We start from the raw sequence: 13,116 nt of genomic DNA on the forward strand, positions 1-13,116 counted from the left end.
TCACTTAACCTACCCATATGCCTTTGCAGACTCTTTGTACCCAGGTCACAACCTACCTTCCCACCTATCATTGCATTGTTAGCAAATTTGGCTACAATACAGTCAGTCCCTTCATCCAAGTCATTAATATAGATCCTAAATAGTTGAGGCCCCAGCATTAATCCCTGTGGCCCTGCACTAGTCACAGTTTGCCAACCTGAAAATGACCCATTTATCCTGACTCTTTGTTTCCTATTAGTTTGCTGATCTTCTGGTCATGCCAATCTATCACTCCACATGCTATGAGCTCTTACCTTGTGCCGTAACCTTTTATGTGATACCTTGTCAAATGCCTTTTGGTAACCAAATACACTACATCTGCTGTTACCCTTTATCCATCCTGCTTGTTACATCCTCAAAGAACTCTAATAAATTTCTGAGACACTATTTCCCTTTCCCAAAATCATCTGTCTGATTGTATTATGATTTTCTAAATGTCCTGTGGCTGCCTCCTTTTTAATAGATTCTAGCATTTCCCCAATGATGGATGTTAGGCTAACTGGCCTATGCTTTCTGTCTCCCGCCTTTTTTTAATAGAGGTGTTACGTTTACAGTTTTCCAATCCAGGATGAGTAAAAATATAAAAAAGGGAAAAATTAGTGAATGAGGGAAAGCTAATAAGAAATATAAAAGCAGACAGTAAAAGCTTCTACAAGTATATAAAAAGGAAAAATGTAGCTCAAATGAGCATTGGTCCTTTAGAGGATGAAACTGGGGAATTAATAATGGGAAACAAGGAAACCACAGAGACTTTGAACAAGTAATTTGTATCTACCTTCACTGCAGAATCTAGGGAATTTTGGAAGATTGCAACCAATGGATTCACTATCTCTGCAGCCACTTCCTTTAAGACCCTAGGATGAGGCCATCTGGTCCAGGGGACTTATCAGCTTTTAGTTTTCTCAAGTGATCATGATTGTTTCACGTTCCTCCCTTCCTTTTGTCTCTTGATTTTCCTCTATTTTTGGGCTGCTTTTTGTGTTTTCTGCTGTGAAGACAGATACAAAATACTTGTTCAAAGTCTCTGTCATTTCCTTGTTTCCCATTCTCAACTTCTAAGGGACCAACGCTCACTTTAACTGCACTTTTCCTTTTTATATACTTGTAGAAGCTTTTACTCTCTTTTTATATTTCTTGCTAGTTTTCCCTCATTCTCTAATTTCTCCCTCTTCATTATAGTTTTAGTCATCTTTGCTGGTTTCTCGGTTCAAGAAGGCAGCCCACCACCACCACCACCTTCTCCAGGGCAATTAGGGATGGGCAATAAATGCTGGCTTAGCCAGCGAAGCTCACATCCCATGAATAAATTTTTTAAAATTCCCAATCTTCTGACCTACCATTAACCTTTGCAGCATTGTACACCTTTTCTTTCAATTTGATACTATCCTTAATTTCCTTAGTTAGCCATGGCTGGTGCATCCTTCTCATACAGTCTTTCTTTCTTAATGGAATATACTCCAGAATTGAACACAATGGTCTAGCTGAGGCTGAACAAGTGATTCATAGAATTTTAGCATATCTTCCTTGCGTTTATACTCTCTTCCTCTATTTATAAAGCCATGTTGTGAGTCTAGATTCAGTAAACGACCATGAAACAGCAATGGTGTGAACTCTGATGGATTTCTTGCCATGTCTTAAACTCTTTATTTTCTAAGTAGTGACAAGTAGATCACATTCTTTACAACCCAAGGAGTGTTTCCTATCGAAATACAATGCGGCACATGGATGGTTATTTTTGTATCCACACTATAAAGTGTTACCCCACTACCCCACCACCGGCCCTGCCCCCCACCCACCCCCCTCCCCGTCTGCTTCTATTCCTTATTGCATAATTAAGAGGCCAGGAGTTGGCTTCTTCCCTTGAATGATATTGTTTTGTAATTCACCACTAGATAGTGTCTAGTTTTTTTTTACTGTACATACATTTATACTTTAATTTATTATACATTAAAGAGAAAAAAGACTTGTATTCATATAGTGCCTTTCACATCCTCAGAGCATCCCAAAGTGTTTTTCAGCCAGTGAAATACTTTTAAAGTGTGGTCATAATTGTAATGTAGGAAATGCAGCAGCTAATTTACGCACAGCAAGCTCCCACAAACAGTAATGTGATATTGACCAGATAATCTGCTTTCATTAAAATGATGATGATTGCACAATAAATATTGGCCCAGGACACTGGGAATAATATCGAATATTTTCTTCAAAATAGTGCCACGGGATCATTTGTAAGGGCAAATGTCTCATTTGAAAAATGGCACCTGCGACAGTGCAGCGTTCCCTCAGTACTGACACTCCGACAGCGTGGCGCCCCCTTGCTTCGGGCCCCCGGACAGCGCGGCGCCCCCTCGCTTCTGCACTGGAGTGTCAGCTTAGGTTTTGTGTTCAAGTCTCTGGAATGGGACATGAACCCACAGCCTTCTGCCACAGTAACCCAGGCCTGTTGATGTACCTGAATGGAATATTATTCTGTTTCTGTTCTCACATAAATGATCATTTGCTGTGTCCTGGCCAAGATTTATCCCTCAACCAACATCACTAGGACCAGATTACCTGGTCACTATCTCATTAATTGTGGGATCTTGCTGTGCACAACTTGCCTTCTGCTACATTTCCCTACATTAACAACAGTGACTTCACATTAAGTGTACCTCTTTGGCTGTAAAACACTTTGGGATGTCCAAAGTGTTGCAAAAGGGCCTGGCTGGAGCGTGTACATGGGGGCATAATCTCAAAATAAAGGGATGGCCACTTAGGGCTGAGGTGAGGAGACATTTCCTCATAGAATCATCGAATGGTTACAGCACAGATAGAGGCCTTCAGCCCATTGAGTCTGTGCTTGCTCTCCAAGTGCAATTTAGCAAGTCCCACTCCACCGTCCTTTCCTCGTATCCTGCACACCCTTTTCTCTTCAGGTGTTTATCCAATTCCCTTTTGAAAGCCACAATTGAATCTGCCTGAACCACTCTCGGGCAGTGCATTCCAGATCCTAACCACTCGCGCATAAGAAGTTTTTCCTCATGTCCTCCCTGGTTCTTCGTCAGGTTGGTAGACATTTTGAACTCTCTTCTACAATGTTGTGAGATCAATTGTAAATTTTAAATTTGAGTTTGATAGATTTTTGTTAACTTAAGGTATTTTGTTAACTAAAGGTATTAAGGGATATGGGAAAGGTGGGTGTATGGAGTTAAGTTGCAGATCAGTCATGATCTCATTGAATAGCAGAACAGGCTCAGGGCTGAATGGCCTCCTCCTGTATTTATATCCCTTACTTCGCTTCAGAAGTGACTTTGTACTTGCATCATCCTGTATATATTTTTAGGAGCATTACATTTATTGTAATACTGCTTATGTTTCCTTCAAACCATGGTATCCAATGGCTCATCTCATTGAATAACAATTGACAGTAAGGTAGTAGCCTTTGCAAAATCAAATTGTTTGTTACAAAATATAGCAAATAATACCCCTCTCAAGGGCATCAGGTTTGTTGCCATGTGACTGACTGTGCACCAGCATTTAGTTTTTCCTTCAGTTTGGAAGCAGTGAGGTTTATTTATAGCACACCCAAGGCGGAACAGTTAAAATTGGTTAACTCGGTTACAGATTTAAGATCAAACAAAAATAACCTGCATTTATATAGTGCCTCTAACGTGGTAACATCTCTGAAGGCACTTCACAGGTGTGTTATCAAACAAAATATGATATGAACCACAAGAGATTGGATAGCTCTTTCAAAGAGCCAGCACAGGCATGATAGGCTGAATGGCCTCCTGTGTTGTAAGATTCTATGCATCTGTCACTAGCTAATGTACCCACAAACAGTTCCAGAGCCATACCTGCCTGAGGGGCAAGATGGGGCAAATGCCTCTATTCCATATCCTTTTGCAGATTCCAAATGCCTCCATTTTTACACGTGAAGATATAGTGGGGGCATGGCGCCTGCTCTGAGGATAATCCTTCTGCGGGGATTGTAACAGAATGAAGGAACTTTAACAGTCTTATATGCAGAAGGTTCATTTCCTTGTGGTTTACCCAAAGAAAATTCATAATTGCAGGATTTTCCATATTTGCTTTTTTATTGCTGCCTTAAGCTATCATCTGATAGGTTTAAAATTAACTTTAAGAATGGAGAGAACAGATCCTATTAAAGAAAATCAGACACTGCAGCACGAGTCCAGTAGGATTTAACTTCTTCAATTCTCTACCTGGAGCCGTGGGAAGGGTGGAATTGCTTTCAAAGTCGGAGAATCAGTCATAACTGTTAATGTTATTCTTTTTTCTCTAGAAAAGAGAAGGCTGAGGGGTGACCTGATTGAGGTTTTTAAAATTCTGAAGTGATTTGAAAGGGTGAACGTAGGGAAGATATTCACACTTGAGGAGGAGTACAAAACTGGGGGCCATAAGTGTAAGATAGTCACTAATAAATCTAATAAGGAATTCAGGAGAAACTTTTTTTTATTCTTTCATGGGATGTGGGCGTTGCTGGCAAGGCCAACATTTATTATCCATCCCTAACTGTCCCGTGCTGCAAAATTCTAAGTAGTTCTTAAATCCAGATTAGACGAGATTAATTTCCCATTTTATAATTGCAAGCTTTTGAAGGCATTCTCGATAGCAAGCTTAATAAATTAGTCCAAAGCTGAGCTGTAAGACACCAGGAAGATAGCTGGTTTGATTTCTGATCTCAGCTGTAGTAAAGTTGACATAAGCATTCGAAGGTTAAGGAAGAGAGTACCTGTGCGGTTTCCTGTTCCTGAGCATTATTGCAAGAGGATAACATGAGGAAGGTTATTTGGGTTATCTTAGGTTTGCATCCAGAACAACTTAAAGAACAAAGCAAAATATTGCAGATGCTGGAAATCTGAAACAAAAACAAAAATTGCTGGAAAAACTCAGCAGGCCTGACAGCATCTGTGGAGAGAAAGACAGAGCTAATGCCTCGAGTCTGTATGATTCCTCTTCAGAACTGAAGAGGAGTCATAAGGACTCGAGGCGTTGGCACAACCTAAAGAACTCCTCCGGACAGCAGCAGTGACAAGCTTTGCTGTAAATGTGCTTGTGTGGACACTGGGTGGGACTGTTGTCAACGATGTGGAAAAGCAGCCTTGTTTCAAAGGTGAAAGGGTTATCTAGCACTGCTCCAGGCACCCGTGGATCTGTAACCCTGGAAAGGAGGAGCAATTTTGTCCCAGCCAAGAGGAGTAGGTATTCTGCTCCAGGCCTGCTCCCTGTACAACTTCAACAAGGAGCCCAGAATGACTCATGAAATCATAGAGTTATAGAGTCAGAGAGATCCACAGCACAGAAAAAGGCCCTTTGGCTCATCGAGTCTGCGCCAGTCAAACAAGTACCTAACTATTCTAATCCCATTTTCCAGCACTAGGCCCATAGTCTTGTATGCCATGGCATCACAAGTGCACATCCAAATATTTCTTAAATGTTATGAGGGTTTCTACCTCTACCACCCTTTCAGGCAGTGAGTTCCAGATTCCCACCACCCTCTGGGTGAAAAAATTCTTCCTCACATCCCCTCTAAACCTCCTGCCCCTTACCTTAAATCTATGCCCCCTAGTTATTGATCCCTCCACCAAGGGGAAAAATTCCTTCCTGTCTATCCTATCTATGCCCCTTATAATTTTATACACCTCAATCATGTCCCCCCCTCAAACTCCTCTGTTCCAGGGAACAGTCTATCCAATCTCTCCTCGTAACTAAAACTCTCCAGCCCAGGCAATATCCTGGTAAATCTCCTCTGCACTCTCACTGGTGCAATCACATCCTTCCTTTAATGCGGATTCCAGAACAGCATACAATACTCTAGCTGTGGCCTAACCAGCATTTTATACAGTTCCAGCATAACCTCCCTGCTCTTATATTCTATGCCTCGGCTAATAAAGGCAAGTATCCCATATGCCTTCCTAATTACCTTAACTACCTTAAGGACCGGTGGACATGCACACCAAGGTCCCTCTGAGCCTCGGTACTTCCCAGGGTCCTACCATTCATTGTGTATTCTTGTGCCTTGTTTGTCCTGCCCAAGTCTATCACCTCACACTTATCCAGATTAAATTCCATTTGCCACTGATCAGCCCACAATTTTCGTGTCAACCATCACCCTCTGCTTCCTGCCACTCAGCCAATTCTGGATCCAATTTGCCAAATTGCCTTGGATCCCATGGGCTCTTACTTTCGTTATCAGTCTCCCATGCGGGACCTTATCAAAAGCCTTGCTGAAGTCCAAGTAGACTTTGTCAAATGCATTGCCCTCATCTGCACACCTGGTCACCTCTTCGAAAAATTCAATCAAATTGGTCAGACATGACCTCTCCTTAACAAAACCATGCCGACTGCCCTTGATTAATCCCTCCCTCTCCAAGTGTAGGTTAATTCTGTCCCTCAGAATTGCTTCCAATAGTTTCCCCACCACTGAGGTTAGACTGACTGGCCTGTAGTTCCCTGGTTTATCCCTTCCTCCCTTCTTGAATAACGGTACCACATTGGCTGTCTTCCAGTCCTCTGACACCTCTCCAGTGGCCAGAGAGGTATTGAAAATTATTGCCAGCGCCCCTGCTACCTCCCTTGCCTCACTCAACAGCCTGGGATACATTTCATCTGGGCCTGGAGATTTATCTACTTTTAAGCCTGCCAGACCACTTAGAACCTCCTCCCTTTCTATGCTAATTTCTTTAATTATATCACAGTCCTTCTGTCTGATTTCCATACCCACGTCATCCCTCTCACTTGTGAATAACTGACACAAAGTATTCATTTAAAACCCTACTGACGTCTTCTGGATCCACACACAAATTACCTCTATGGTCCTTAATGGGCCCTACTCTTTCCCTAGTTATCCTCTTACTCTTAATGTTCTTGTAAAATAACTTTGGATTTTCCTTTATTTTACCAACCAATGTTTTTTCATGCCCCCTTTTTGCTCTCCTAATTTCCTTTTCAAGTTTCCCCCCTAAGCATTCTATACTCCTCTAGGACTTCTGCTGTTTTGAGCCCTCGGTATCTGCCATAAGCTTCCCTTTTTCTCTTTATCCAATCCTGTATATCCTCGACATCCAGGGTTCCCTGGATTTGTTGGTCCCACCCTTTATCTTTACTGGAATATGTTGGCCCTGTCCTCTCCCTATTTCCTTCTTGAATGAGTCCCACTGCTCTGATGCAGATTTACCTAAAGGTAGCTGCTCCCAGTCCACTCTGGCCAAATCATATCTGATCTTATTAAAATCGGCCTTCCCCCCAATTTAGAACTCTGATTTCTGGCCCATCCTTGTCCTTTTCCATAACAACCTTGAATCTAACGGAGTTGTGATCACTATCTGCAAAATGCTCCCCCACTGATACCTCTACCACTTGCCCTGCATATCTCCCTAAAATTAAGTCCAGGACCGCCCCACGTGATGAACTGACTCATCAGTTCACTAACCTTCCACTGAAGGTGCAAGCTCACCATTTACTCTGTGGGCCACCTTGCTGGCCAACGTCTGGTGCTCCTGCACAGCCTTGTAATGAACTGTTTACACAGAAATACTCTCCCCATCCACTCCGCACCTTGTTATAAACTCTGAATCCCAACTGAAATGAGTGACAGGCAACCACAGGCACCTCATCGCCTTTCTCAACACCATGTTGAGGTGTGTTAGGTGATGTAAACCCTGAGGTAGGAACTGGAAGAGGCCATTCAGCCCCTTGACCCTGTTCCATCATTCAATGAGATCATGGCTGATCTGTAATCTAAGTCCATATACTTGTCTTTCCCCATATCCCGTCATACCTTTTGGATAACAACTTTAAGCCTGTGATTGATAGATTTTTAACAGTTGATTGAGCATCAATTGCCATTTGTGGATAGGAATTCCAACGTTTACCACCCTTTGTGTGTAGGAGTGTTCCAGCAGAATATTGTGCTCTCACTGTTGGTGAGCTTGAAGGCAGGAAAGGCCTGTAATATAATTAGGAGGGATGGTGGCGTATCAGAACCCCGCTGCCTTCCTGCCTCCCCTGAATTAAGTTCTGGGTGGGACGGTCCTTGGTTGACCTTCCCATCCCGCCGCCTATTGAGTTCCTTAAGTAGCCAATTAATGCTCACTTAAGGGCCTTGTCTATCTGCTGGTGGTATTGGCCCTGCTGCAAGTGGGCCTGTGGCCATGCAGTGTGCACGTTAGGTAAAACCGTGCGTCCAGCTGGTCACCTTCAGGGGTGAGGGGGTCCCTTAATGAAAGGCACTCAGTGCCTGACTGAGGGACTTGACAGCAGGAAGAGGGGGCAGAGGACACTGAGAGCCATCCCCCTGCGCTTACTGCTGACTCCCCTACACCACTCTTCCCATGACACTCCTGCAATACCTCCTCCCCACCCCAGTGTTACTTACCTGTGGCCTGAGTTGCTCTGCACTCCCTGGACTCCAATGCCTGTCCTTCCAGCAGCAATAATGGTGTCCAGCGGTGCTGCTGAGCACAAGAGCAGCCAGCTTCTGATTGGCTGGCAGCTCTCGGTAGGCTAGTCATCCACCCTTTGGGTCTTGATTTTGCCGATGGCCTCGCCATTGCCTGATTGACTTATGGTTCGTTGGGCCTTCCCAAATACGAGCAGCGCCAGTCTCTCACCAGCTGTCCAGCAGCAGGCGAGACCCCTGACACCTCAACAAGATTCTGCCCCATTTTTACTCCTGAAAGGCTTGGCTCTAATTTTTAGACTATGCCCCCTAATCCTAGACTCCTCAACCAGTAGAAATAAGTTCACTCTACTCTGTCGGTTCTCCTTAATATCTTGAAATCTTCAATTAAATCACCCCTTAACCTTCTAAATCCCAGGGATGCACCTCTAGTCTTGTTTCTGATCTACATGAGCCTCCTGCCATGCCTCTTCACCCCCCTTATCAGCATATCTTTCCATCCCTGCCTCCCCCAAGTGTTTATCTAATTGCTCCTTAAATGCATCAATACTATTTGTCTCCATGTGATTATGCGTTCCACGTTCTGAATGAAGATGTTTCTCCTGAATTCCTTATTGGATTTAATTAATGACTATCATATTTATTTCCAGTACTTTTACTCTTCCCCACAAGTAGAAACACCTCTAGATTCACACATTGAACCCCTTCATAATTTTAAAGATCTCTTATCAGGTCACCCCACAACCTTGTCTATTCCAGGTTGTGATGTGCTCTTGAGGTGATTTTTATTACAGAGTGTACCTGGGGAACAAACAATGATGGTTGCTGTTTAGCCTTTCAACTAGGAGCATTTTTGAAGAAAGGGACACGTCGAAGCTTTTTGTCTTGCACTTATCGGGACGCTTGCCAAGAATACCAATATGGGGGAAGACAACAATTTATACTGTATGTGAAGAGAGTGCTGATTGTTTGGCAAAGTGGATTCTGGTAGGGGCGTTGTCATGGAGAATGCACCAGTGATGGTGACTGACAGTGAACAGCCAAGCATTGTTTGAAATTTAAACCAGGTAGCTTGACCATGATTGGTCAAGGCATTGCCCTGAGTAATGAGTCAGCGAATGGCTGTCACTTATTTTGTTTTGCTGAAACAGGCGCAATGTGTGTACATGTTCTCTGTCTGCAAAGGACAGGGTCCTGTGTATTAATATATATGGCTTCCAGTACACACAAATGTGCCACACCTTGAGCCCGGCTGACGATCTGAAATTGGTGTCAGTGTAATTCTTAGCACGTTGAGGATTATTTAGAAAATGTTGTCCAATCGCGGAATCACATCTAATGTTGGACACTATGTTTTGAGTTTTGCAAGCATGGGTTAGTTGGATAAGTTCTGAACCTTGCCCGTTGTGAACAGTGACTGGGACATGCTGTTTGATACGATCCACCAGTCTTTGGGACATACGGCCTACATACTGAGCATCATACCGACACTGAAATTCATATACCACATTACTCATTTGTGTGATAGGCAGAACGTCTTTTTGGCTTTGATGGTAGCATCCTGTTAGTGGTGAATACCACTAAGTGATCTGAGGTAGGCTGGGCACTTTTCAGGGCCAAAAGTGACGGCCTTAGGCCGGTTCATGAGTTTGCCTGATATACAGCACGAAATGATCCGGTCAGGGTAGCCATTATCCTGCAGGATGCCTTTGATGTGCCCTATTTCAGCATCAAGCTTGCATGGTGAGCAAATGGCTCAGGCCCTATTTACAAGGTTGCTGATAAGACGAATCTTACAGCGCGTGGAACTGTAAGAATCCCAACACGTATATTGACCAATGAAGGTAGGCTTGCGGTCAACCGTGGTAGAGAACCCCCCCCTGGCAGATTTCTCAACTAGTACATCAAGGAAGGGGAATTTATTTGACTGCTCCATTTCAAAGGTGAATTTGAGCACAGGATGGAGCCCCATTAAGACATGTAAGGAAATGCAGCTGTGGATTTAAATATAGCAAAGGTATCATCCACATATCGGAAATATGCGAGGGGTAGGAGGTTAGGTGTCATTCCATCAAAGACATGTTTCTCATGGAACCCAACAAAGGTGTTTGCGAGAGCTGGGTCTCGAAGGGATCCCTTGGCAATGCCATCTATTTGGATACACACAGGGTGATTAAAACTGAACTCCACTGTATGAGTTGCTGAGCTCATGGGGTGAATTTTTAGATTGGCGAGTGGGGTTTGGGCCTGCTCCCCGACATGTAAAATGATGTGGGGTAACGCCGGGCGGGCGTCCCGACATCACCTCACGTCGTTTACGTTTTCGGGTGGGCGGACGTGAAGCCGAGTCAGCAGTGCGCCCGCCCAACCTGTCAACGGCCACTTGAGGCCCTTTAAAGAAGTAATTGAAGTAATCAATGGACCTGCCCGTCCAACCTTAAGGCTGGCGGGCAGGCCGGGAGCCCCTGGCGGGCTTCTGAAAAAGCATCAAACCTCATCCACCGGCGGGATGACAGCGTCACACGAGGGGACATGTCAGAAATATTTTTTCTCATCTTTATTCAATGTTTGAAACCTGAGCCGATCTCCCTGAGGCAGCACTTAGCCTCAGGGAGATCTGTGCACTCTCTCGCACGCACTCCTGACTCAGGGAATCCACTGTCTCTCTCCCCCCCCACCCCGCCCAGCCCATACAGGGAGTGCATAGCGCCTCCTACGTAAGATGGCGAACTCGCCCACTCCCGCACAACCCCCCTGACGGGGAAGATCCTGCCCCATAAGTTCGATGAATATTGAATAATGAATACTGATTGACGCTATGGTGGTGGGTCTAGATTGCCATGATATAGCGCTGCAGCGCAAATACCTATGGCTTCCTTAAGTGGAACATTGGTGAATAGGCTAGCAATGTCAAATGAGCACATGGACCTAGGATTGCTATCAATATGCAAGTCCTGTATGACCTTCGCAAATATGGAGGACTCCTTTACTGTGTTTGTGGAAAACTTGGTCAAAACTGGTTATAACAATTCACCCGACCATTTGGTCAATTCATGTTGTGCAGGACTGGTCATAGAGCGTAAGGAAAAATCACTTTTGTGTGTCCCTTCGGCAGCCCATACATATACAGACATAGCGAACTGTGAGGACGAACCCTGTCATCTGTATCACACGGTAGCTCATCACTCAAAGCCTCGTAAGCCTCAGAGCTGGTGACCAAAAGCTTGGTTAGAGAGGTAGCTTTTATTGATCCTCTTAAAAGGAGAAAGAAGTAGGGAGGCAGGGAGATTTAGTGTGGGAATTCCAGAACTTAGGGCCTAGGCTGCTGAAGTCACGGCTGCCAAGCGTGCAACAATTAAAATTGGCGATTCGGAAGAGCCCGGAATTGGAGAAGTGCAGCGATCTCAGAGAGTTGTAGGATTGGAGGAGGTTACAAAGATCGAGGTGGGGGGAGGCCATGGAGGGACATGAAAATAAAGTTGAGAATTTTCAAATTGCAGCATTGCTTAATTGGGAGCTAATGGAGATCAGCGGGCGCAGGGGTAATGGATGAATGGCACTTAGGATGCAGGCAGCAGAGTTTGCATAGGTCCGGTTTATGGAGAGTGTAAAGTGGGAGGATGTTTTTCTGACCCTTATTTTGACTCTTCTATCTATGTCGCTACTTTGTAATACTGGAAACCTAAACGCAATAAATCAGAATGCAATTTTGCTAAGCAAAACGCATCAGTGTGGGTACATAGCCACCACCTCCACGTGTACACACTGTAAAGAGTTTTGATAGAGTCAATAAGGAGAAATTGTTTCCAGTGGCAGGAGGGTCAGTAAGAGGGACACAAATTGAAGATAATTGGCAAAAGAACCATACGAAACGATGAGGAGCTTTTTTTACACAGCGAGTTGTTGTGGTCTGGAATGTGCTGCCTGAGAGGGCGCTGGAAGCAGATTCAATAAGAATCTTCAAAAGGGAATTGAATACAAAGGGAAAGAAAATTTGCAGGGCCGCAGGAAAAGAGCTGGGAAAGTGGGATTATTTGGATAGCTCTTTAATATACCGTCACAGAGTCAGTGGGCTGACTGGCCTCCTCCTGTGCTCTATGTGGGTTATTTTACTTGTCTTTTTAACAGATGTGTTGCAGTAAGTGGTGTAGTTAATTCAACACTAGGATTAACTTTGTTACGATGTCAGTGCTGGAAGGCAGGTTTGAATTGCATTTAAGCCCCCAGACACAGTGAACCAGTACAGGCATGATGGGCTGAATGGTCTATTTCTGTGCAGCTATGATTCTCAGTAAAGGCACAAAAATATAAGATGAATCCGTCTTTGTCTGCTTACTGAATTTTTTGACCCTAGTGCAGAAACCTTGTCGTGAGACGGTTTTGTGTTTGGGCTTTATTTTTACAGCAAGGGCCTTGTTTGCTAAATCATCTTTGCTTTGTTCCAGGTGCGAGAGCTTGTCCTTGACAACTGCAGATCGAATGAAGGTAAAATCGAAGGGCTGACGGCTGAGTTTGAGAACCTGGAGTTCCTTAGCTTGATAAATGTTGGGTTGATGTCCGTCGCAAATCTCCTTCGCCTTCCCAAACTGAAGAAGGTGAGTCTTGAGCATGGTGACCATTGACCTGAGTTGGTGGAAAAGATGTCTTTTCGTTATGTCATAACAGTGTAATGT

General features: G+C 44.1%; 1 protein-coding gene across 3 annotated transcripts in view; it reads left to right on the top strand.

The window, feature by feature from the left end:
* Window positions 1–13,116, top strand: part of anp32b (acidic (leucine-rich) nuclear phosphoprotein 32 family, member B) — a 51,505-nt gene that overhangs the window by 15,048 nt on the left and 23,341 nt on the right. For all 3 annotated transcript variants that reach the window (XR_013574238.1, XM_078534985.1, XM_078534984.1), the window contains exon 2: window positions 12,889–13,038. Coding sequence is in view for 2 of the 3 variants with exons in the window: in XM_078534985.1 (XP_078391111.1) it covers window positions 12,889–13,038 (150 nt within the window). In the remaining variant the exon portion in view is untranslated. The remainder of the gene's footprint in view (window positions 1–12,888; window positions 13,039–13,116) is intronic.

Source organism: Cetorhinus maximus, unplaced genomic scaffold (assembly GCF_964194155.1).
Source record: "Cetorhinus maximus unplaced genomic scaffold, sCetMax3.hap1.1 HAP1_SCAFFOLD_184, whole genome shotgun sequence".
NCBI classification, from domain to species: domain Eukaryota; kingdom Metazoa; phylum Chordata; class Chondrichthyes; order Lamniformes; family Cetorhinidae; genus Cetorhinus; species Cetorhinus maximus.